Source organism: Scophthalmus maximus, chromosome 19 (assembly GCF_022379125.1).
Source record: "Scophthalmus maximus strain ysfricsl-2021 chromosome 19, ASM2237912v1, whole genome shotgun sequence".
Lineage (NCBI taxonomy): Eukaryota > Metazoa > Chordata > Actinopteri > Pleuronectiformes > Scophthalmidae > Scophthalmus > Scophthalmus maximus.
In genome coordinates, this window is record NC_061533.1 from 11,217,846 (window position 1) to 11,239,880 (window position 22,035).

The 22,035-nt window shown below is 42.0% G+C and overlaps 2 protein-coding genes across 4 annotated transcripts; one reads left to right on the plus strand and one right to left on the minus strand.

Annotated features, from left to right (window-relative positions):
• Window positions 1-35: 35 nt before the first annotated feature.
• On the minus strand, window positions 36-13,322 carry hnrnpk (heterogeneous nuclear ribonucleoprotein K). 2 transcript variants are annotated; one of them, XM_035638822.2, is made up of 17 exons: window positions 13,190-13,322; window positions 12,142-12,215; window positions 11,858-12,018; window positions 11,332-11,429; window positions 11,060-11,116; window positions 10,044-10,087; window positions 8,502-8,574; window positions 8,079-8,192; window positions 7,770-7,898; window positions 7,343-7,674; window positions 6,650-6,697; window positions 5,079-5,118; window positions 4,231-4,246; window positions 3,903-3,935; window positions 3,646-3,713; window positions 2,191-2,360; window positions 36-946 (listed from the first exon to the last, which is right to left on the minus strand). In XM_035638822.2, exons 3-17 carry the CDS (start codon window positions 11,913-11,915, stop codon window positions 916-918), a joined length of 1,311 nt encoding a protein of 436 aa, XP_035494715.1. In that variant the 5' UTR covers window positions 11,916-12,018; window positions 12,142-12,215; window positions 13,190-13,322; the 3' UTR covers window positions 36-915. The 2 variants fall into 2 exon arrangements, with proteins under 2 accessions (XP_035494715.1, XP_035494716.1); XM_035638823.2 differs by lacking the exon at window positions 12,142-12,215 and having other exon boundaries at window positions 13,190-13,243.
• Window positions 12,221-21,443, plus strand: rmi1 (RMI1, RecQ mediated genome instability 1, homolog (S. cerevisiae)). Of its 2 annotated transcripts, none has more exons than XM_035638819.2 (9): window positions 12,221-13,625; window positions 13,708-14,242; window positions 15,455-15,565; window positions 16,276-16,425; window positions 17,617-17,687; window positions 17,895-18,018; window positions 18,274-18,364; window positions 19,002-19,185; window positions 19,393-21,443. In XM_035638819.2, exons 2-9 carry the CDS (start codon window positions 14,081-14,083, stop codon window positions 20,630-20,632), a joined length of 2,133 nt encoding a protein of 710 aa, XP_035494712.2. In that variant the 5' UTR covers window positions 12,221-13,625; window positions 13,708-14,080; the 3' UTR covers window positions 20,633-21,443. The 2 variants fall into 2 exon arrangements, with proteins under 2 accessions (XP_035494712.2, XP_035494713.2); XM_035638820.2 differs by having other exon boundaries at window positions 12,324-12,340; window positions 13,814-14,242.
• Window positions 21,444-22,035: the final 592 nt, after the last annotated feature.

Sequence of the window (22,035 nt, forward strand, 5' to 3'; positions counted from 1 at the left end):
GATGGAGCAAGAATTTTGTGGGAAAAAAAAACTGGTTCAGTAAAAAGTGGCATCTTTATTCATTTTACAATTTGAGAGTGAAGTTACAGCATGGAGCACAAACAAGCATAGAGCACGGGAAATTGCAGGGACAAAAGAGTTAAGTTCAACACCATTTGTCAAATCAATAATATCTCGCTACATGTTTCCTTTTGTGAGGAGTTACTCAAATGATTCAGATTTATTTCACCACACAACTACCAAGAATATTCTTAAAAATTAGTCACAGTCCTGTACCTAGTGTGTACAAGTGTCCAAACTTACATCCCCCCAAAAAAATTTTTAAGGGTGAAATTTACACATCTCTTGAAAAAAACCCCCACAACTATAAAGGGTTCAATATGAAAGAAAACGACATAGCTTACATTCTGCACGTTGCACAGAGTGGTAATATGGTACAACTGTCTGTAAAGGGACTGATATAAAAACAGAAAACACACCAACCCATACATGCCAACATGCACGCACACACGCATACATACAGAGGACAGATTTAAACTGGTAACACAAACGTACAAGTCATTAAAAAAAGGAAATCAAAAAATAAAAGGTTATGTTTATTTTTGTTTTTATCATTTGATAGATGTGTTAGAGAAAAAAATGCAAGGTATCCGATAAACTATTTGAATACACTCTTAAAAATGCAGAATATCTACATTTTCTTTAATGCACAGGAATGTTGGACAATTCGTGAAAAAAAAAAGAAAAGCTAAGGAGAAGAAAAATACAAAAATAAAATTCAAAAGAAGACACCCACGCACCCACAATCCAGAATAATAGACTGAGGGGGATGTGTCGGACAGGGGCAAAAAGGTTGGGTTGGGGATTAGGGATGGGGGGGCAATATGAGTCTGCTTCAGTCCGAGTCTCCTGGGCCTACATCAAATGACCAGAGTACTGCTTCACACTGAAATAATAAAAAGAGTGGATAAATAAATAAAAGACATCAGTGTAAATATAAAGCTGTATAGCTTTTTAACTGTGGGAGAATGAAGTCTTGGGAAGAAAAGGAAATTGAGGCAGAGAGGGAAGACGGACAGACAGATGGGAAGTAAGAAAGACAGGCAGAGGAGGAGAGGCAACAGGTGACATCACTGGCTAAAGGAGAACGGGGAAGGTAAAGAGGAAGAGGGAGGAAAAGAGGGGTGTGGTTAGCTCTTGTGTCCGAGCAGGAGCAGCACACTGAAGGGGGAGGAGAGGAAGGTAGAGGGAGGCAGGGTTAGTTACCATGGCAACACTACACAGCAGCAGGTCTACAGATGTATTAGCATTAGGGCTCAGATAGCATCAACAACGAAGTAGTGTGTATCATACGTGCCTACTGGTTGCCAAGGGAGACAGAAGAGGAGGAGCCTGTGCTATTTGGCAGACTGTGATTTGTTGTCGGTTCATCTAACTAAAAACAACAAAATCACTAGTCTTCCACACAGCAGCAGCCAGGGGAAGAGTCCACTCCCTGCTTCACAGTGAAATGGCTTAGATGGAAAATAGACATTGTATTTTGGTTTGTTTTTCAATCAATCATATTCAGTGGACAAATGTGACTGTCAAAGAAGCATGCCAATCACATTTCCCCTTTAAAATAAATTGTTATACGGCAAATAGAACAACTAAATTTGCCTACTCCTTCACAGCCATTTCATGTAAGAGGAAGGTTCGAACGAGTTTCAGGTTGCATAGGGAAGAAAGGAAGGGGTTAGTTAAAAAGAGACAGCAGGCAACAGAAATGCATAACCTAACAAAACGGTGGGTTAACTAGTATTAGGATGCAATTAAAAAAATAAAATAAAATTCATGCATCAACAGTTTTAATTAAAGCTATGTATGTGTGGTTCAGTCATTTGAAAGAAGATAAGATAGCCTATTTAAGGTATGTTTTTCTTATTTTTAGCTTGCATTTGTTTATTAGAGTTCACTTTCTTAGACGGAATGTGTCCACCAACATTTAATGATAAACCCCAACAAAATGTAAGCTCAGGCCAGGTCAAGAGCCCGCAGAAAAAAATTCACGGAGGTTTTCAAAAGGTTTCATGTCAAGAAGATACACTAACTTGATGGGATTACAATGGTTCAACTACAACTACGTGGCTGAATCACAAATTTCCTCGTCTAATGAGGTGGACTGTAGTACGAGTCTGTGTCAGAACTTGCCTGTTCTGTAGAAGGTACTGTGCATTCTGGATCTGATCCTGGGTGCCAATAATGGTGATGATTCTGTCCTCAGAACCTTCCAGGGGCTCATCAATCTTGATGGAGGCTCCCGACTCGTGGCGGATCTGTTTGATCCTCTGTCCTCCCTTACCAATGATGGAGCCAGCCAGCTGTGGATGACGCAGAGAATTGGGTGAGGAGGGAGCATGTAGTTGGGTGTTGCAGAGTGGGAAAATGCTAACAATTAAAATACACTTCGATGAAGCCATTTACATGATCACCTCGATCTAATGCTTTCTCAGTCTTAATTCTGCCTCATGATATAAATCCTCACACTATATCAGACAATGCGATTTGACAGCATCAATATTTCTTTTCAAGAATAAAACGGCTGAGAAGCTTAATCACACAGGATTAAAGAGCTCAAGTGGAGATTGCAGATTAATTAACTTGTCCTGCTGCCTTCATATGGCTGCATGGATTTAATGACCTGAGGGAGAAACTGGTCATTTAGTATGAAGCAGCTGTGGACTTATAATAAATAATTACTTTATAAATCAAAGTAGCCAGTGTTAGCCACTGTGCTTTAGCCATAATGCAACACTACTTATCTCTGTCCACCTTCTAAATTCTCTTCCTCCGTCTAACACATCAGGTCCACTTACGCCCTGGCTGCTAATGATCTTCATTACCTGTCACACATCTCTCTGAACCCAGACTACAATTTAAGATGAATTTAACCAAGCTTAAAAAGACAATAGACCTACATTGTAGGCTGCAATAATGTTTGAGTTCACGGTTAAGGTCAGAATGATGCATTGTATGTATGTGTGTGTGCATCCCTATGCGCGTACGAGAGAGAGGGAGGAGAGAGCTCTTGGTTTGCAGTTCTGGCTGGTTCGAGTGGTTGATTGGTGGAGATTTTTGTGGGCCAGTTGGTGTGGATTGACTCTCATAACAGGTTGGGTAGGTGTGGATATTAGAACACCCTGACATGCACATCACTATAGCCTGTTAGTTTCTTCATCGTCATGACCAATAGCAATGTCATTCAAATCACACAAAGTATTTCTTGTTAGTGCCACCTAAACAGATTACTGTCCACATGTTTCAAAGTAACTTTATTCACCGCTCACACCCCCAAGTTCTCATATTAGCAACACAGTCATTTAATTCTTCATTAGCTTTTACAAAGGACTCACCAAGGGGCAGTTTGTGTATGTGTGTTTGAGTGAGAGTTATCTTTTTCACATATAAATTCATGTTTGGTGAGAAGATAAAAACAACCACTAACCAGTAACTTAGGTCTCGTTCTTCAAGGCAACACAGCATGATCACACAACATTGATTATATGAAGTCTGACTGAATCCTAGTTATGTACTGAGATTGTGGGATGAAGGAAGCATCTTTTTTGGTGTGTCAGTTTGCATGTTATGTTGCTGTAATTTACTCACATCCTTAGGGATCGTCACTTGTGTGCTTATAACAGGACCACCCATGTCATTATAGGAGCTACGTCCACCTGATGGCAAGAGGGCGGGGAGAGAGGTAGACCAACACAGATGAGCAGGGGGAAGAGAAGGACCAGAAGAAGAGCACCAAAAACATAAAATCAATACTTGGCTACCCCCCATCCCTCCCTGACCCCATTATCACACTTGGCTCAGCAAATTGTTCTAATAAAACTCTTAAATACAGGAGAGAGACTCACCTGACTGGTAGCTATCCCAGGAAGAACTGTTGTCTAATATACAAGAAAGAAACAGGTGGAAAGAACAAAGAACAAAAAACAAAGACAGTTTTGTGACATTTGTTAACATCTCGATGCTGAACACAACATTTGACTTTTATATGTTCATGAGATCTTCTGAAACATGTATTATGTTATATATATACACACTTAGCTCAGCATATCAGCTTCAACATTTGCTTCTACAGTTTGTCAGAAAGAAAAGCGAGGCCTGTGCTCTAAGCCACATTACCAACCTTCAAAACACATCCATATAATGTCACAAAAAATCGTGAAGCTCAGCACTCACCATATCCTCCTCCACTCTGTAAGAAACAGAAACACAGACAGGTTACATACAGTACAGACGGCTTCTTTCATCTTTCTCCAGATCTCAGGTGAATGGACTATGGGGTTGTAAGAATAAATGCATAGATGATGCATCAGCCTCGTCCATGAAGATTACTCAACTAAAAGCAACCCAGTTTTTATCCAAAAGACAGACTCCTCCTACTCCTTCCCTCCCTCCATCCACCCTTTCCGTCTCTCCTTGCATCTCCATCAGCCCCCATTTTCACCTGCTATTCAGCTGCTGCTGTCACCAGGGCAACAGGCAATTCAAAAAGCTGTTGCTAAGCAACCGCAGACAGTATCCTGCCAGCTCTCAGAGAGGGAGAGAGAGACCTTCCAGTCTGTCAACAAAGCATTATTATTGCCTAGCAACCAACCAAGGCCACCTTCCCCCCCCCCCCACCCCCCCCCCCCCCCCCCCCCCCCACACACTCCCAACATCCTCCCTCTCTTTGCAGGAAACACAGACTGGCCGTGAAAAGTACACCCTAAGAGGGAAATTACAGCTGATTATTATGGGGTGTCTCCGGCTGTGGTGATTACGGTCATTTGGTTGGATGCCTTGCACCAATCCAAAACTAGTTTGGATGCTTGGCCAGGGCTCAGATGAGTGTGAGAACACGCATGTGCACATAAACGACCAGCTATGTTTGACTTGTCAATAAACCACTATTATTACGACAACACAGTAGATACTCACAGCATATTGTCTATTGGTAGGACCAACTACTACACTAGCCTGAGGAGCCTGGCATCCAATGAGATGCTTGTACCAAAGGGTCATGCATTTAGCAACGGGTCACTAACCATGTTATCGCTATAGCGATCTGGTCTGCCTCTTCTGTCACTGGTGACGAAAGAGTGCCACACAGGCAAGGGGAGGGGGGAGGGGGGGTTCATAGAGAAAGAAAGAGAGAGAGATGTGGGTGGGGGGTGGAGAGAAATACAAAAATGCTTAGAAAAAAATGCTTGACAATATTCCAAAGAAAATTTCTGGTCTAGGTCAAACTGCACACACATGCTGAGCAAGATTACAGTGTAAACACATTTCCTTTCCTCAGCCATCTTCCCACACAGTAACAGGAACAGCTCTGACAGTGTTATGGTGAGAGGAGTGACAGGTGGTGGTGATGATGATCAGAGCCAAGGGCTGCCGCTTTCCCCCCTTAAAAACTGAGTTCAAATAAAAGGAATTCGCTCAAGAAATGTGCTTGGTTTAACTTTGTTCTCTTACTGTTGCTGTAGAACATACATGCATGAATGTAAATGTCACATCACTCATTGCATGCCATGTGGTATTACATAAACTAATCAAAGCCTTGTCTAACAAGGCTGGCCAGACAGTTTTATATAAATATTAATTGTATCAGCCATATTTACATCAATTTTATTTCTATAACCCACGCATGGACGGGTGACCAAGGCTGGGACATGACAGCATTATTCAGATTTTATGAGATCTGTAACTTTTTCCTTTCAAAGGGCAGCATGTAACTTTACTTAAAAAAGGGGGAAAACAAAAGATCTAAGTAGTGTGGTGATTTTTTTGTTATGGCCAAATACATATTTTATCATGTCCCTAAGATTTCTTCCCGGGACGGAGAACTACCCAAAAACATGTCGCTGGTGATGGAGAAGCTTGTGAATATCATCTTGACATCAGCACATGAAAATCATACAAACCACCACAAATACATTCTCTCAACCTGGGCAATACTGGGAGTTAATGGCAGATTAGGGTGGGCTACAAACACAGCAAAGTGGAGGTCATACAAAATCACTGCAGTTCCCTACGAAGCACTCCAAATGATTGGAGTGCAAACAGGTGACTGGGGAGCAGTGGGGAGCAGGGTAAGGGACGTATGCAGGCTAGGGCACTACAGGCAAACAGGCTAGAGTGAAATGGATGTTTGCAAGGCAGTAATTGGTATCAAAAGTTAAGGAAATGACAGAAGGGCAAAAGTTAAGACAGCTATATTCTCAAGAGCTATGGGAAGAAGAGGATAACCAGGCACATTCGACAAACTGCAACGATAAAGTAGTAAGAAAAGGAAATATGGGATGTGTAGGGATACCTCAACACTACTTAATTTGTATCAATCATGGCTTAATACTTGTCACATTTGTTAATGGAAGATGTGCTGAACACCTGGCAGCACCAGTAAAAGACTTCTTCCTCACAAAGACCAAAGGGTAAAATGCTACCATGCAGGAAGCACCACCCTATGGCGATAATGAGGAATCTTTTTTTCAGTTAATTACCCTTACAGAGCATCTTCTTTTGACAAGTTCAAGAGAAACAGAATATCTGAATGTCAAAGTATCCCTGTTAATATAAGATAGGAAGTTTAGGAAGGGGTTTGGGGGCAGAAACTTACGTTGACCTTTCATCTGAGCCACGGTACGAGTCATAGTAACGATCATCTCTGTGGGCAACATGGAGATGGGAAAAAGACACAAACACACCCAGACATACAGTGATGAGCACATACAATTAATGGAATGATTAGCATGAATACAAATATTTCTAGAGGGGTGCACAGTTTGACACAGGATTACATGCAGAATACTGACCTAAGTATATTCTACGAATTATACATGTAAAACAAATCTAGCGATTCTGTGAACAAATTGCCTCTGAATGGAAAATAAGCACCTGAAGAGAGATTAGGTTTTGTATGTACAGAGGGAAGGGAAAAAAAACATGAGGTCCAGAAGAGAAACTCAAGCACTGAACAGAGCCTAGTTTGTTTGAAATATCAAACACTTAAAACTCAAGAGGTTAACAGGAGTAACAAGATTCTAAACTTCAAACTGATGAGTGGGAGCATGCAGTCATTTGGCACAACAGTGTTCAGTAAGACAAGAGTGTTTACAAGATTTTAGCTGTATTACGCATTAACAATCTGTCCGTAGCAGGTTTTTTTTGAAAGACGTTTTAACACAGTAGAAACTAAATTAAGTGACCACGCCTTATGATAGGATTTGTGCTTGTGTAGGAAAGAAAAGAAAAGCAGGAGAGTAATAGAGAAAATAGCAATAAACTGTATTCATTTGTTTCCATTTCTTACCCCCCCCGGTGTGGGTGTGCCATGGGTAGGCTGCGTGGACGGCTACTCCCCCGGCTGACTCTACTAGGGTGAGGTGGAGGAGGACCTCTACGGGGGCTCATCTCATCGTAATCCCGGCGGGAAGGAGGCATGGGTCCGCGTCCCCCTCTGCTAGAGGGCATTCGGTCAAACCCACGTTCTCCACCACTGGACCGGCCCCCACGCATGGGGAACCCTCCCATAAGCCTACGGCCGCCTCCCCTTTCTTCAAACATCATGGTGAATCCACCGTATTCGTACGTTTCGTCGTAGAAGTTGGGGTCATATGGCTGAGCACGGCCCTTTATGGGAGCCTGAGAAAGGAGGACAGAAAAAAACAAAATTCTCAATAAGCTGGAGCTTGACATGCTGTTTACTTCTGTTTTCCATTTTGAGTGTATCAACTTACATCAGCGATGAGTTCCAGCATAGTCTTAATACACTCCACCACCCTCTCCGTTTTACCGCCAACCAGCACCACCCGGTCCGTCGACTGAGGACAACACTCCTGGAACAGCTTGATGCTGGTTTTTGTGTTCTAGAAAACACAGGATCACGTGAGAAGGCAAAGAGAAAGAGAAAGCTCCTCTATGTGATACAGCACTTTATTCTATTGTAAAAATAAAAATAAATTGCTAAGTAAAATAAACTAAGAACATTTAACACATATAGTGTTAATAGTTTATAAAAAAACATCCTTTCCCGTGTATCAACATACCTCCCGGAGCTCCTTGATCTTGGCTCCTTTCACCCCAATGATTGAGCCAGCAAGGCTCTGGTGGATCAGCAGACGTAGCTCACAGTCAAAATCCATACCATTGTACTGCTGGTACTGAGGGAAACAGTTAGCATGTTAATATTATGATATAATCTATTTAGGGTTTAAAAGAATATACATTTAAGCCTGAAAATCAGTCCAGTTCAACCCATCTAAACCACAAATTTGCAAGTGAAAACAGGTAAAAAAAACAAAACATTTGAAGTAAAAAGCGTCTCTGCAACACAACGGATATTGACAGATAGTTTGGTGACAACTGTCTTCACCATTGTTTTTCACTCCCACAATAGTATTTAATTCACTGGGTTCAACTGGACGTGACATTAAGAGAGAGAGAGAGAGAGAAAAAAACTCAGTCCGCACCTCTTCCAGTGTTGGGATAATCTTGAGCAGGATTTCTCCAACTGTCTCGATGTCAGCACTGATGCTCAGGATGCTTCATATTTCACCCACCAATGACAAGCCACAGCCACACAGAGGTTGGGGTGCCAACAAGGCGGCCCAGGAGGAAACAAACAACATTTCAGATCAGAGAATTTCTGACATCCCCTTTTTTGACATTGAAAAACAGTCAAACCCCATTTAACCACCTCTCTCCTGAAACTACACAGCTAAATAAACTGTTGAGGTCCAGTGTTTATATTTACATGCTTTGTCACTGGTAATTCAACACTGTAACTAGGAAAAAGTTGGCACCCAAACAATACAATGAAAAGAAAACAGTCTTTTGTCCAGAGAAAGGAAGAAAAGAGACAAAATAAAAAAAGGGACCCAAAGAAAAGTGACTGCATTTGGTGACCACTGAAGGGGCAAGACGGGGGAGGTGAAGTCTGAGGAAGATCTGGCAGCAATTGGCACCAATGGTGCCAAAGAGAACTCTAAAGTCCTAAAGCAGTTTGGCGGATGCACACCACAAAGACCCAGAATAAGGGGCCCAAAACAACTCTTAATAGACACCCTCTGATTTTTTGTATAATTTGACAAGGGCCTTGTTTTTAACATTTGATTTGGATGGGTGTTTTGATGCTTAATTTGCAAATAATATTTTGTTGTCTGCATCCACCCAGTGATATAAAAATAAACGATGAATTTACTGATCAAGAGAACTTAAGCACAGTTTTTACATGGAAGCAGAATGGTAGACAGCCGAGGAAAAGTGGCAGATTACACCATGGAAAATGAAGTTTGCCACCACTGGAGTTGATGCTTTTAAAGGGATTGGAGAAGCGGCAAACATGAAACAAAAAAATGCAAAGGTAAGAGGGACAGAGAGAGATAATCTGCACTTTGAATAGCTCCAGCGTTTGATAAACAAGTTCAGATGAAGCAGGAGACAGGAAAGGAAAAACATACACAACACTTGATTCCTAGCTTGCCTTTTGCGTTCCAGAATAGGACAACAGTCTGAGTTTATCAATATAATAAGGACATCACAAGAAAAGGATGGGATGGTTTGAGAAGCAGGTGAGATTATGAGACTAACAACAACACAAAAGCAACAGTATATTCACTTGGGGGGGGGGGGGGATACGCGAAAGATGAGGAGAGATAATAATCAATGAAAATTAAACAAAATAAAAAAAGATATATTGCACAGATTATTGCAAAGATTTAAAAAGACAGTGGCAGATTGTGGAAAAACCCTGACAACACCACCCTATGTTTCAATGTTGACGTGACTTTAAAAATTGCAGATAAAAGGATGTTGACATGACTTTTACAGGCTCAACAGGCAGATTTGGACATGAACGCATTTAGGCATTTTGACTCAGGCTAAAACACTGTGAGAACAGGTAGGTTAAAATACAGTGACTTGACAGAGGCAGGATGACTATTTATTATTCATTTCTTCTTGTTTGTTTGACCTGTAGTCAGGCAGTGAGAGGGAGGAGCTTAGGGACATACCGCTCAGGCCCACTGCTGTCTGGGACTGACACACTGGCATTGTACTGGGCGTGGAATGGGCAGGGGCCAGGGCCATTCGAGCACAGATGTCAATCAAGTAAGGCGCCCATTTAGGGACAGGGCACGATTATGGGCAGGGCCAACCAGGGTGTCAGGTGGGCGGGCGCAGGAGGGGCCATCCAGAACATGGGCAACAGAGGAGGAAGTGGGCAAAAAGTCAACAATAAAATAATAAACAAGGGAGAGGGAAGAGGAATACATTTTTAATATACAGGCTCTACACTGTTCAAATGTGAATTTTAATTTGTTTCTCTCATAGATTGGTTGGTCAAAGAGAGAAAAGGAGAAAATGTGACATTGGAAAATAGGTAATGGCATATTAAAACATGAAGAGTTCAAAGTTGGGGAATAGACCAGAGACAGGGGGAAGAGGGGGTAGAACAAAATGTGGAGGGCTAACGAAAGAGGCAATGGCACTGAATGAATTACGAACTTGCTAGGTTCCATTAACGCTTCTAGAAAAAAAATCTTGGCTGGCGCTGTAGGGGACCTAAAATTCACTCACTGTGCCCGTAAATTTAAATTAACGAGAGCATCAGTGTTGCCACAACAGGACTGTTACAATAAATTATCATTATGGTGAAACAAATGGACATGAAATTGGACTTTTTTGCCTTGGTCCCCTTTAGCTGAGGCAATCACATGATGTTCATGTGACAAGAAAATCTTAAAACCAACCCCAGGGGTTTGCCAGAAGATCACCTGAGCAGTCTGATATCAACACAAGCATCAGCTAACCGCATCCCTTGTTTACACAAAAGAAATAATTGCCAGATACCAAAATAGGTTTTTAATAATTTATCTCAGGGCTTATTATTGTTAATAAAAAAGAACTATCGTGGAGGCTGGGTAGGTTTGAGAGGCTGAACACCAGTGGAGGGTAAAAAAAAAAAGAAAAAAAGAAAATTTCTCAACCAAATAAAAAATTCAAGTTGTATTAGAATAGATGTACTCACGTCTGTACGGAGGGCTTTGATGTTTTTTCCAGCCTTTCCAATTACAGCTCCTGCATTCTGAGAATACAAATAATACGTACAAAACTGACAATGCGACAAATACATGTCAATTTAAAACGTATACTATGGTACTGAAATTATAAAAATAAATCCATAAAAAATGTACCCAAAAAAAGCAGTCTTACTTAAAAGGTGTGAAAAACGGGGCAAAAATACAAATAAGCACATAAGGGTTCAACATGAAACATGACATGAAAGAGGAGATGATTTACTTTGCTCTGCAGGAGGATGCGCAGCTCAACCATGTCCTCCGAGTTCCTAGAGCGCTTGAATGATTTCTGCTCATCCGCATCCTCAGCAGGGCGCTTGCCTGGCATAAGGAGATAAAGACACACACTGAAACCCCTGCAAACACAGACTTCCAAAAGATGAAATTAAATAATCAAAATCAAGGCGGAATGCAGTGAAACATAGTCCCACAAGACTTACATTTCCGGAATCACAAAAAAAAAATCTACACAGAATATTGTGTGCAAAACTAGGAATTTTGGGGTGTGAATATATATTGTGTTGGTTCCTAATTGTTGCACAAACCTCAAGGGGAGACAAAGTGAAAAATTGACCAAATATAGTTCATAGTTGATAACTATCAACCATCATATAATTTCCAAAAATCAGAGCTGTAAGTAATGCACAACAACACAACTGCCACTGCTCATTACATAACATACAGACATTTTTAACTGATTCATCAAACCTGTTTGACAACATCACCAAAAATGTAAAGCGGCTTTATACCGTTGGTCTCTGTGTTGCTGAATGAAGAGTCATCGTGTTGTTCAGTTTCTGAGTCCATGGTCTTCTGACGGTGGAGGAGATGGGGCGAGCACCTCGATCCCAGGAACAGGCGGCAGCAGGAGGAGAGAAGCAGACGACTGGCCCCTGTGAGCTGTGGTGGTCTGTCAGCATTGTAAGAAGGGAAAAGGAGAAATTAGACAATACAATCTGGGTGCTGCAGATCCGCTTTCTCGGGCAGACGAGATGGAATGGAGAGAAAAACTGGCGGAAAAAACGCCACTCACCGATATTTATTACGGGGACAAGGGCGTGTTGATAGGCGGAACTAACTGAGCACGAATCAAACAGCTGCTGCGACCTGCGGGGAGGGAGAGGCTACATGAGACACCTTCTTGTAATATGAAGGACAGAGAGCAAAGTTGGAAACTCGTCGTTTCCGAACTACTAATCAGCTCCTACGCCTGGATGGAGGTGATCGATCAGGTCATTTCACAATACACCTCAGGTCGTCTTGTTTGACAGACACCCGGAAAGCAAAACAGATACATACATCGTTATCCGTAGGAACACTCGCCATTGTGATATCATCAGTTAGGACTGTTTTTGCCATTTTTTGCTTTGTTTCGCAGAGAACAGAGAGCGACTGCAACGGCCCCCGCCAGCCGAGCGGCGAGTCGTGCGCGAACAACATTCACGTTCGCTACCGAAGAAACGTTAATACGTCACGTCTCCTCTGGGCCACTAACAAAGCGACTTCTCAACTCCACGCATTATGCGGGCCGATGGCCACCGCCAGGAATACGTGCTTACATGCCGACATTGTCCGTGTCGAACGTGAGCGCGCTACAGTTGAGCTAACTCGCGGCTAAGTGTGTAACTTTGCTAATCGTGGCTAACAGCCGGGGCAGCTAGCTAGCCTGCAGGGAAATGCGTTTGCTGCGAGCGTCAACGTATGGATTTGACGTAGCATGTCCACTAAATGTCGGTCGCACGTCCAGTGAAACGCTCCACTGGTCGTGTACGACACCCAGCATCGACACGTGTCACTGGCGCCCAGCAGCTGGGTCGGTGAACAGATACCGATCAATTAATACAAAGAGCAGCTCTCGTCGCTCAAGCTAACGGCTAGCTAATTTCGCCATGTTGCCATGATTTCGGTTGAGCACCAGTGGGGCCAGCCAGGCCGGTTAATTGGCCAGCGTTGTACCGGACACACACTCGTTCATCCATTGACTGCTCAATATCTACTTCTTATTATAGCACGTGTACACGTCAGTTGTGCTGAACCCAGTGTGGCGCGGAAAAGGTGGAAAATATCGTCAAAACACAAACCTGCGGCGCAAGACCTCGTTCGTCCCCTTCCTTCTCTACCGAACCTGGCAATGTACGAGTGGAGCCAGAGTGCGCCGATTGGTCGAGCAGAAGGCAAATCGAACATGGAGGGTCAGGATTGGCTAAGGAGAGACGTCAATCACGAAAGCGGGCCAGGGGCGTTTTCGACCATTTTCCGGCTGCTGCGCCGGTTATTTACTCTTGATGATCAAGTTTTTCGCGTTTAAAATGTACGATCTACTGGCGAAGTGTTCGTTTTTTGGCCATTCTAGGGACTTGTAGTGACACTATCGTTAAGTTTCAAAGACGTCTAATGGGACATTAAAGCGTATGTGGTAATACTTGGACACAAGGCTAAGGTACTGCAGCGCCAACTTTGGCGCCTTGGCTGCTTCTCACAACATGTCATAGTCGAGCCTGCCTCCATGCTCCGCAGGTAATCTGAATATTTCATTTTCTATAATTCCGTCTCATGCTATCCCTGCCCACATTCATCTATTTCCTCTTCTCCTCCACAGTATCCAGGCGTGACCCTCTGCAGTGACACGGGGCTTAGCCACGCTGATATGACGACCACAAAATAACAGAATGCAATTCTCCTGTGTTCTCTATTATGCTGTCAAGTGGCTCCAGAGATCCACAGAGAAGATGACCCCCCTCCATTAAGCCCCGGGGATTGCAGGGTGCTGTCCACTGAATGAAATGAAATGCAACAATTCTGAGCATTTCTTGTATACTACACTTGCAGGAGAGTGAAAGCCTTTTGAAACACAGATTTACATGTTCAAAAGTTTTAAAGTTCTAACTGACCAGAAGCTGGTGTTGTGTTCCTGAAGAGAAATAGCAGAAAGCAAAGACAGAGAAGCAGTTGAATGCACATAGAGGAAGGGGATGGCACCTGAAATCCATGCTGTGGTACGTGCCACCCAAGCCTGGCTGCAGGCCTCCTGGCACATCCAGGTGCCCTTTGCCTGGCTGGAAGCCTGCGTGGACTGGCTTCAGGAAGACGCAGGAGGGGCAGGTCGTCTGTCGCAGCAGCAAATCAACCAACAGGTAGGCAGGATCTGTGACTAAAGGGATACAGGATGCTATGATAAAAGGATCTCACAAAAAAAACCCCTGCTGCAAACAACATCAGGTGTGTGGCTGTTATTTATTATTTACCTGTACCAGGTACCTGTATTTACCTGAGTAATCTAGACTGGCACAACAAATGGTTTGTTTCTCTTTCTGTCTCGTGTGGAAGGAAATTTCAGTGTCTTTGCATGCTAAACGGATGTGACAACTCAGCATGATTTAAATAGCTGTTTTATAAACATTGACATGGCAAGTAACCCCAAACGATGCTATGCAAACTGTGGGGCCCAGTCTTCGAATACTGTCAAGCCCTACACAAATATGCAGAGCTTAACTCATGGAACCCTGGAGCAGATGAGCAACAGAAGCCCAAGACCATGTACATGGCTTCCGCTGTCAGCTGAACATAAGAAGATCGTGCTACTGTGGCGATTAATGGAGTGAAAGAAAACCTCGTGGTCCGACAGCTTCTGGTTTAGCAGGGCCATTTTCTTTCTGTAAACAGCATGAATCCATCTTGCCTTGTGTCAACTGTAGCAGCTGGTGGTGGCGTCATGTGGGGTGCGTTTTCCTGTATTGTTTGTACGCCACAGTGTAGCTAAATATTGTTGCTGAACCGCTGTGTCCCTCTGTGGCCAAAGTCTATCATTTTTTCAAATAGAAATTTGAAGTAAAGGAGGATAACGCTTAATTAATGTATTTCCTGATGGTTCCAGGAACAGGACAGCGACTTCAGTCCACTCAAGCGGCATACTTTGGATGATGTAGATAAGTGTGTTCATATCATGAATAAGAGACCAAAATCTGCAGGGACTGGATCACACTACTGAGTCGCTATGCGTCAAAATTAATGAATGAATAAATCCTTTATTACTCCTGAGGGAATTTGCTTTACGCATAGAGTATAAAAATGAATACAACCATATATGACATGGCAGCACGCCATAACATAACCACAAAAACATTCTAAAAAAAGCAAAATTTTATAAGGATAATTTTCAAATAGCAAAATGAGATATGACCCAGAGCCAAGTGTGGCTGGTGTGTACACTTATTTTTTTGATGTCTCCGATGTAAATACAGAGTTTTATGAAGTAGGTCTCATGGTATGAAATAAAATTGATATGATGACAGAACAGCTTACAGCCCAAAACCTCTTGTTTCTCACTGCGTGTGGTGTAATGTCAGGCGCTGGACCAGTGGCTGTTGACAGATCTGAGGGACCTGGACTACCCGGTTCTCCCTGAAGGACTTGCTGCGGTCCAGAAGACCCAACTCAGGGGCACCTTCTGTGTTCAGGTACAGGCTTGTCGATCATATATTAAGTGTTATTTATTTTCTCTTGGGTGTTATATTCTATGTTGTGCACAATTATAATTTATCAGTAGACATTTTGACACTATCCAGAGTTGGCTTAGGGAGATGATTTTTAGAAATCTAATTAAATAGACTTTAAAAAACTAATGGGTATAAACAGCTTTTGGAGACTTTATGTTTGTTGTATCGTAAAATTATTTGGTTCAAGGCAATTTTTGTCTATTGTTATAGCACTCAAGATATTTTCTGTTCACTTTTTCATGATTGGTGTGTTCTTTTGTGCAGTACAGATTATATATTCGATAAGCCAATTTTAGACAAAATAGACAGAACCACATAGCAAGCTGTTGTTGCCAAATTAAGGCTTGTTGAGCAGTTCATGGGAAAGAGATGATTAGGGGACAGTCAGAAGCCATAAAATAAAAAAGCACTCCATTCCAGTTTTCCTTTCGATAGAAAATAGAAAAACCCTGAGAATGAGTACTGTAATTAAATGTTCTGAACATACAATGATGGGAACCACAGATGCATGTTCCACTCACTAAAACACTAGCAATTCAATACAGAACCGTATATCCATTATACTGTGATAAGTGGTAGAGTCAAATATTTCACTAGAAATGTAAGAAATAAATATTCAGGGGGGGGAAACAGTGCTATCTCAGGTCCAACACGGTCACACTCTGTTTTAGGTGGACTCATTGCTGGACATCAGTCAGCCTGCGTACAGTCAGCTGCAGAAATGGAGGGGCACAGACTGTGGCAACGATGAAGTGAATGCGGTTACGCAGACCACCCAGAGGCCCTGGGAAGCCAGACCAACCCGTATGCTACTACTGCAGGTCAGGGACGACTATGATATAATGTAGTAATAAAAGGAAAATGTACCCTTGAACCTTGATGTTGTGCTTTTTAAATTAACGCCCCAGAGGACCCAACAGCTGCAATCTTAAAAAGGAGGATATTATGTGATATAAGTTATCAACCTCTCAACTCAGAGAACCCGATATTTGAGACAAAAAGTAACCAAGAACTTCCAGCCTTCAAACAGCATAGTATAGTATGGTAGTAAGTTTGTGTCTTTTAAACTAGTCTCTAAAATATTGTGAGAATCTCTTTGCACTTTTCCTCTTCCACAACTAACAACAGTAAAGTATTTCACAGCTTATTGTAACCATTGTTGCCAGGTTTCCTTTGTTGTGGAAAACTCCACCTGTCAAGGATGGAACTGTGGTATTTTATTTTTTATAGAAAAGTTTATGATCACAGTGGTGTTGACTCTGGACTCTAAATAGCACTTTGAGATTGCTTTTAGCAATGAAAAGTGCTCTATAAATGAAATGTATTATTATTATAAATAATGTTACAGCACTTTTGGGGCATTTTGAAGGAACTAGGCTTGACCAGAGTATATTTGATATTATAAATACAGCGTTAAACTATGTATCACTGTATACAATTATAATTACATTTTTCAACCTTAATCTACGACCAGGCCCTGTCTCTATAATAGGTTTGGTAGAATAATGAAGGCTTCTGCTTCTCTTCCTAACTGAATCAGTGTGGACAGGTACAAGCTGTGAGAATATATGAAGGAGTAAATTGGTCGAATATCAGGGGCAGACTGTAATTTCATCTTAAGTAATACACTTGTCAATGCTGTATGGTTTCCCAAGAATAGAGCTGGTGTTGCTTAGAAACGTTCCGTTGTGGTACTGGTTCTTTGACCATTTTGAGCAAGTCGCAGTTCTAGGAGTCATGAGATGCACTGCAGTTTAAAGTACACGGTAGCCAAAGGCAGGGAGATAAAGAGACAGGTAATAAAAGAGATAAATTAAGGTAAGGTTTGATCAGCTTTGCATTTTGACAACTCCAAGCCACAAAACTGTTTTTTAACATTAAGAATTTAGAAAACCATGTTGGGGCAGATATAATGTTTAACTTCCATTTGTAAAATATTGTCATTGAAATGAATTCACAGTCATTTCCCTGCTACGTTGTTCCTTGTCACATACACTGTCCCTGTTGTGCAGGTGACAGATGGAGTCCAGAGCTTGGAGGCCATGGAGTATCAGCCTATCCCTGCACTCAGCTCAGCACTCAGGTTAAGAATTGATCCATAAACACTTTTGATGTCTTGATGTCAAAAGAAGAATCATGCCTTCCTATAATTTTTCTTACATTTTGGGTAAAGATGTTCAGAAATGCAAAAAACCCCCACAAAAAAACCCCAAAAACATGCAACAGCTATTTCTGTTCTTATTTATCAAAAAACACTGCTTACAGCTGTAAACTGTATTTCCCCTCCCAGGCCTGGTGCAAAGCTGCAGTTGCAAGGACAGATGGTTTGCAGACTTGGGATGCTGCTCTTGGGGCCGTCCAACATCAAAATCCTGGGTGGTGAGGTGGAGGACTTGGTGGACAGGAATAACCAGGTACTGTAAACTGTTGTGATCTGTTGTCTGTCAAAAGCAGATTTTTTTGTGTTTTCTTTATATTTTGTTTGTTCTGAATATTAACTGGAACTAATCATCTTTTGATTTCCATTTCTCATAAGTTGAGAATATATCAAGGAGTTATGGTAAAGTTACTGTTATAAGCAAGAACAAAGATGTCCCCAGCTGTCTTGAGTGTACAACATGCAACAATATGTACAGATTGAGCGGCATATCTCGATACAACTCTGACAGGGCCGCATGCTGTGTCGGACGCTGGGTCTTCCTGAGGAGCAGCAGCAGCAGCAGCAGGAGCAAGACGAGGCCCCACCAGCACCACAACGAGGTAAAGTAAACGGGGCTAAAGTATCTTTAAATGAAGATTATGTGCAACAAAGGTCAGCGAGGGTGTGGAAAATGTACAATGTGACGCGGGGTTCCCACGGGTCCTCGGAATCCTTGATAGTTTGTGAGTTTGAGAAGAAAAAAAACAAGGGCTTGAAAATTGTTGTAAACAGACATACATTTAAAGGGTCACTGAAAGTGCTTATATTTATATATTTTGTAGAGAAATAGAATTTTCTCAGAATTTCTTTTGATATTTTTTTCAACTTAACTTTAGTAAATAGTTGCAAGTGTTTGCGTGTGTGTGTCCCCTTCCATCTCACAGCTCTTCCACTCCTACATAAGTCTCTATCTCTTTTGCTGTACTTACACAATGTAATATTTTACAAATCCCTGGATTTGATGTTGAAGAAGGTGGACACCACTGCAGCTTGATGTAAATTTAAGGAGAAATTTGGAATTTTTAAAGAAATTAAGCCCCTTTTAGGAAAGTTAAATGAAAGTTAGTTGAATTCCTCTGATTGTTATTTGAATGAATGTACTGATATTCCTATGAATCACATTTTTGTGGCTAAGACTACCCATTCTTAAAATTTAGGGCTGTCATGATATAGAGTCTCTTTGTTTTTTTTCTTCAGTTAACCATGAAGTGGAAGATCTGGAGCTCGATGATGCAGAGTTGTTGGCCAGTCTGGAGGCCCAGGAGGAGGTGATTCAGGTTGGGTCTGTCCGGGACAGCGGCTACGGGACGCGTAGTGAGACCTCCACACAGTCCTCGAGAAGCTCCTCCGTCAGGAGCTTTGTCTCCGCAGCCTCATCCAGGTGGGTAGTTAAAAATATGATGTCTTTACATTTTGATGCTGGAACATCTCAGTTTTCATAGCTGGGGAAAAATACCTTGACATTTAGAAATGTAGCATAATGTTTGTTTACAAAAATATCACAGTTATTGTTGGGAATCATTTAGCACTTTACATCTACAGCCAATGTACAAACTGATTTTAATATAATGGTTATTTTTAATTCTAGAAGTGAAGCCTCCATACACTCTTACAGAAGTGGGTTAACCCAGAGTAGCAGAGGTGGTTCAATTCAACGTCATCGCCTCGAACGAGAGGATTCGGACCCCTTCGACATCTTACCCTCTGACCACGAGTTTCAACCAGAGGTCCAACCTCATGGCGTAGCAGAGGAAGACTTCCCTGACGAAGACTTTGACGATCTTCCCCTGGACGAGTTGGACAGTGAGATTTTTCAGGAAACTACAAATGTCACTGCACAGTCTGATATCAGGCACAGAAGCACGTCACCAGATAACAGCAGAACAACTGGAAATCCAAACAGTTTGGACAGTACCACAAAACTTCAAACTGCACAGTTTGAGCGGCACATTTCAAATGGCTCTGGGTCTCGGTTGGGTTCAGGCAACTCTAGATCCATCATGCAAAAAAGAGACTATGAAGGCTTTAGTAAAGGAGAGTTTGTGAGGAATGATGACAATGATTTTATGGATGAAGACATGGACTGCTTTCTTGAGGAGGTAGAAACCCATGGAGTGCAAACTCAGAGGACTGGAGGGCAAAATCATCTCCCTGTGCAACAAGGACCTGGAAGAGACGGAGATAACGCCACCAAAGCAGGTAGTTCAGGGTACAGTCATACACTCACCAGCAATTCATCAAGGAGTGTAAGAGATAGGTTTCCTGTTAACACCGAGCTTGCATTTAAGAGCTCACGCAGCACACCTCCGAGGCAAATTTCCATCACGCCTGATAGACTTTCTGCTAAAAAGGAGCCACAGAGTGACAGCACAGGCCCTGCTCTCACTCTGACCTCTCCACCTTTTACGTACTTGTGCCTGCTAGAAGACCTGAAGACCACACCACAACCCTACACCACCGAAATCCGCGTCAAGGCTTTCATCGTAACTCTCTTGGGCAAACTGAGCAGCAGCAACAAAGTTTGGAGCATCTCCGCCACAATATCAGACGGAACTGGTTATCTGGACGCGGAGTTGTCCGATGAGGTTTTGACAGGCTTGCTGGGCTTCTCTGTGGTGGAGAAGGCATCGCTGAAGCGTGACCCAGCCCGGAGAGGTGAGCTTGATGTGGGGATGAGGAGATGTCAGGAAGAGCTGGTGGACATGTGCTGCGTAATGACCATTGTGGTTGGACCACAGGGTAGGAAACCTGTGGTGACCATGGCAGAGCAGGTGAGTGAGAAAGTTCTCCAGGAGCTGGAGCAGAGGGCGAGAGACCTGAAGAAATAAACAGAGTAGAAAATTACAAGTAGCAGAGAAGTGTATTGCTCTTGACAAGAGACAAGATAATTTCCAACAAAACTGAAGCACATATAATACTGAACATCAGCATTTCCTCAGACATTTCCCTTCATGAAGTAATACTAAGGTGTTGGTATTGGTTATCAATCTGCCCTTCTGCTTCAGATTTTGAGAGCAGAATGTGTGAACTGGATGTCTGGTGATCACCAAGCAGTGTGTTGCAATGCACCCCATCTGCTATATGTGAATGTGACATTCTGTCATTTGTCATTAGAGGATTTCATTCATCTAGTCAGCTATTTTCTGCTTGAAATTCATCAATGCCAAGAAAAGTAAACGGACGAAAGATGGACCATTTTATCTATACGTTATTTCAATGATCGGTTATTTGCATATTAGTTCAAGCTATATAGAGTTGACCATGCAAAATTGTATGTAACATTAAAAACTATGCAAAGATAAGAGGGAGCCATTTGAGATGAGAGAAGGGAAAGTAGGGTAAAAATGATAATGAATACTCCGATTGTTGTAATGAATTTCCAGCCTTTGTATTCATTCAGTTCATCCATTGCTTCTTGCTGAAAAATGATTAAATATCCAAGGGCAGCAGGAGTCTTTAATACACCCCCCCAGAAGAGAATGAGAGGAGATGAAGGTACTGTAAAGGAGAGGCCATGAAAATTTCTGTTCACTGTAGAGTGTCATTTATGTTTTCGTCTTTGATGAGCAAATATTCCACAAATGTGTTTTGCTTGTATTCACTGTATACTGAAATAAAACTGTTCTCAAGGTTTTATAATTTTCTCTCAGACTCTTTGAATAATGAAATGTGTGTCAAGTAGGAGCTCACTGTTTTTAAACAGAAAAAAATCTCCTTGTCAAATTGTTTTGAATTAGATGGACAAGCGGGCAAACCAGACAGCTGCACCAGTCCACTCTGTTTAATATTGTATTTGATAGTTTTATGAAATGCTCCTTTGGGATATGCACTGTTTAACTACATAATGATATTCAAAAGCAGACTTTCTGTATAATCTATTGCCGTGCGGTGCCTCTGTTAAGATGCCAGAGATTTCTATTTAAGATAAAACATCATAAGAATCTTTACTGGACAAATTAATGTTTGTCTTTTTTGCCATTATACAATATAATTAGGTGACAGTCTCCTATTCAGTGGCTCCAATGTGATTAAGAGCAAAACGCAGGATAATATAGGTACCATTGGAAATGTATGTTAGGAAGAATGTGTGCTCGTGCAGAGGCTACATGTGTGTTATTGTCTTATGCCACTGTGTGCTCTTCTATTCAGGTTGCCGGTCTCATTTCATTAAGGTTTAATCAGGTTGAACATCTAAATTAGGACCCTGCTATGAATGTCGATAGCCTGATAT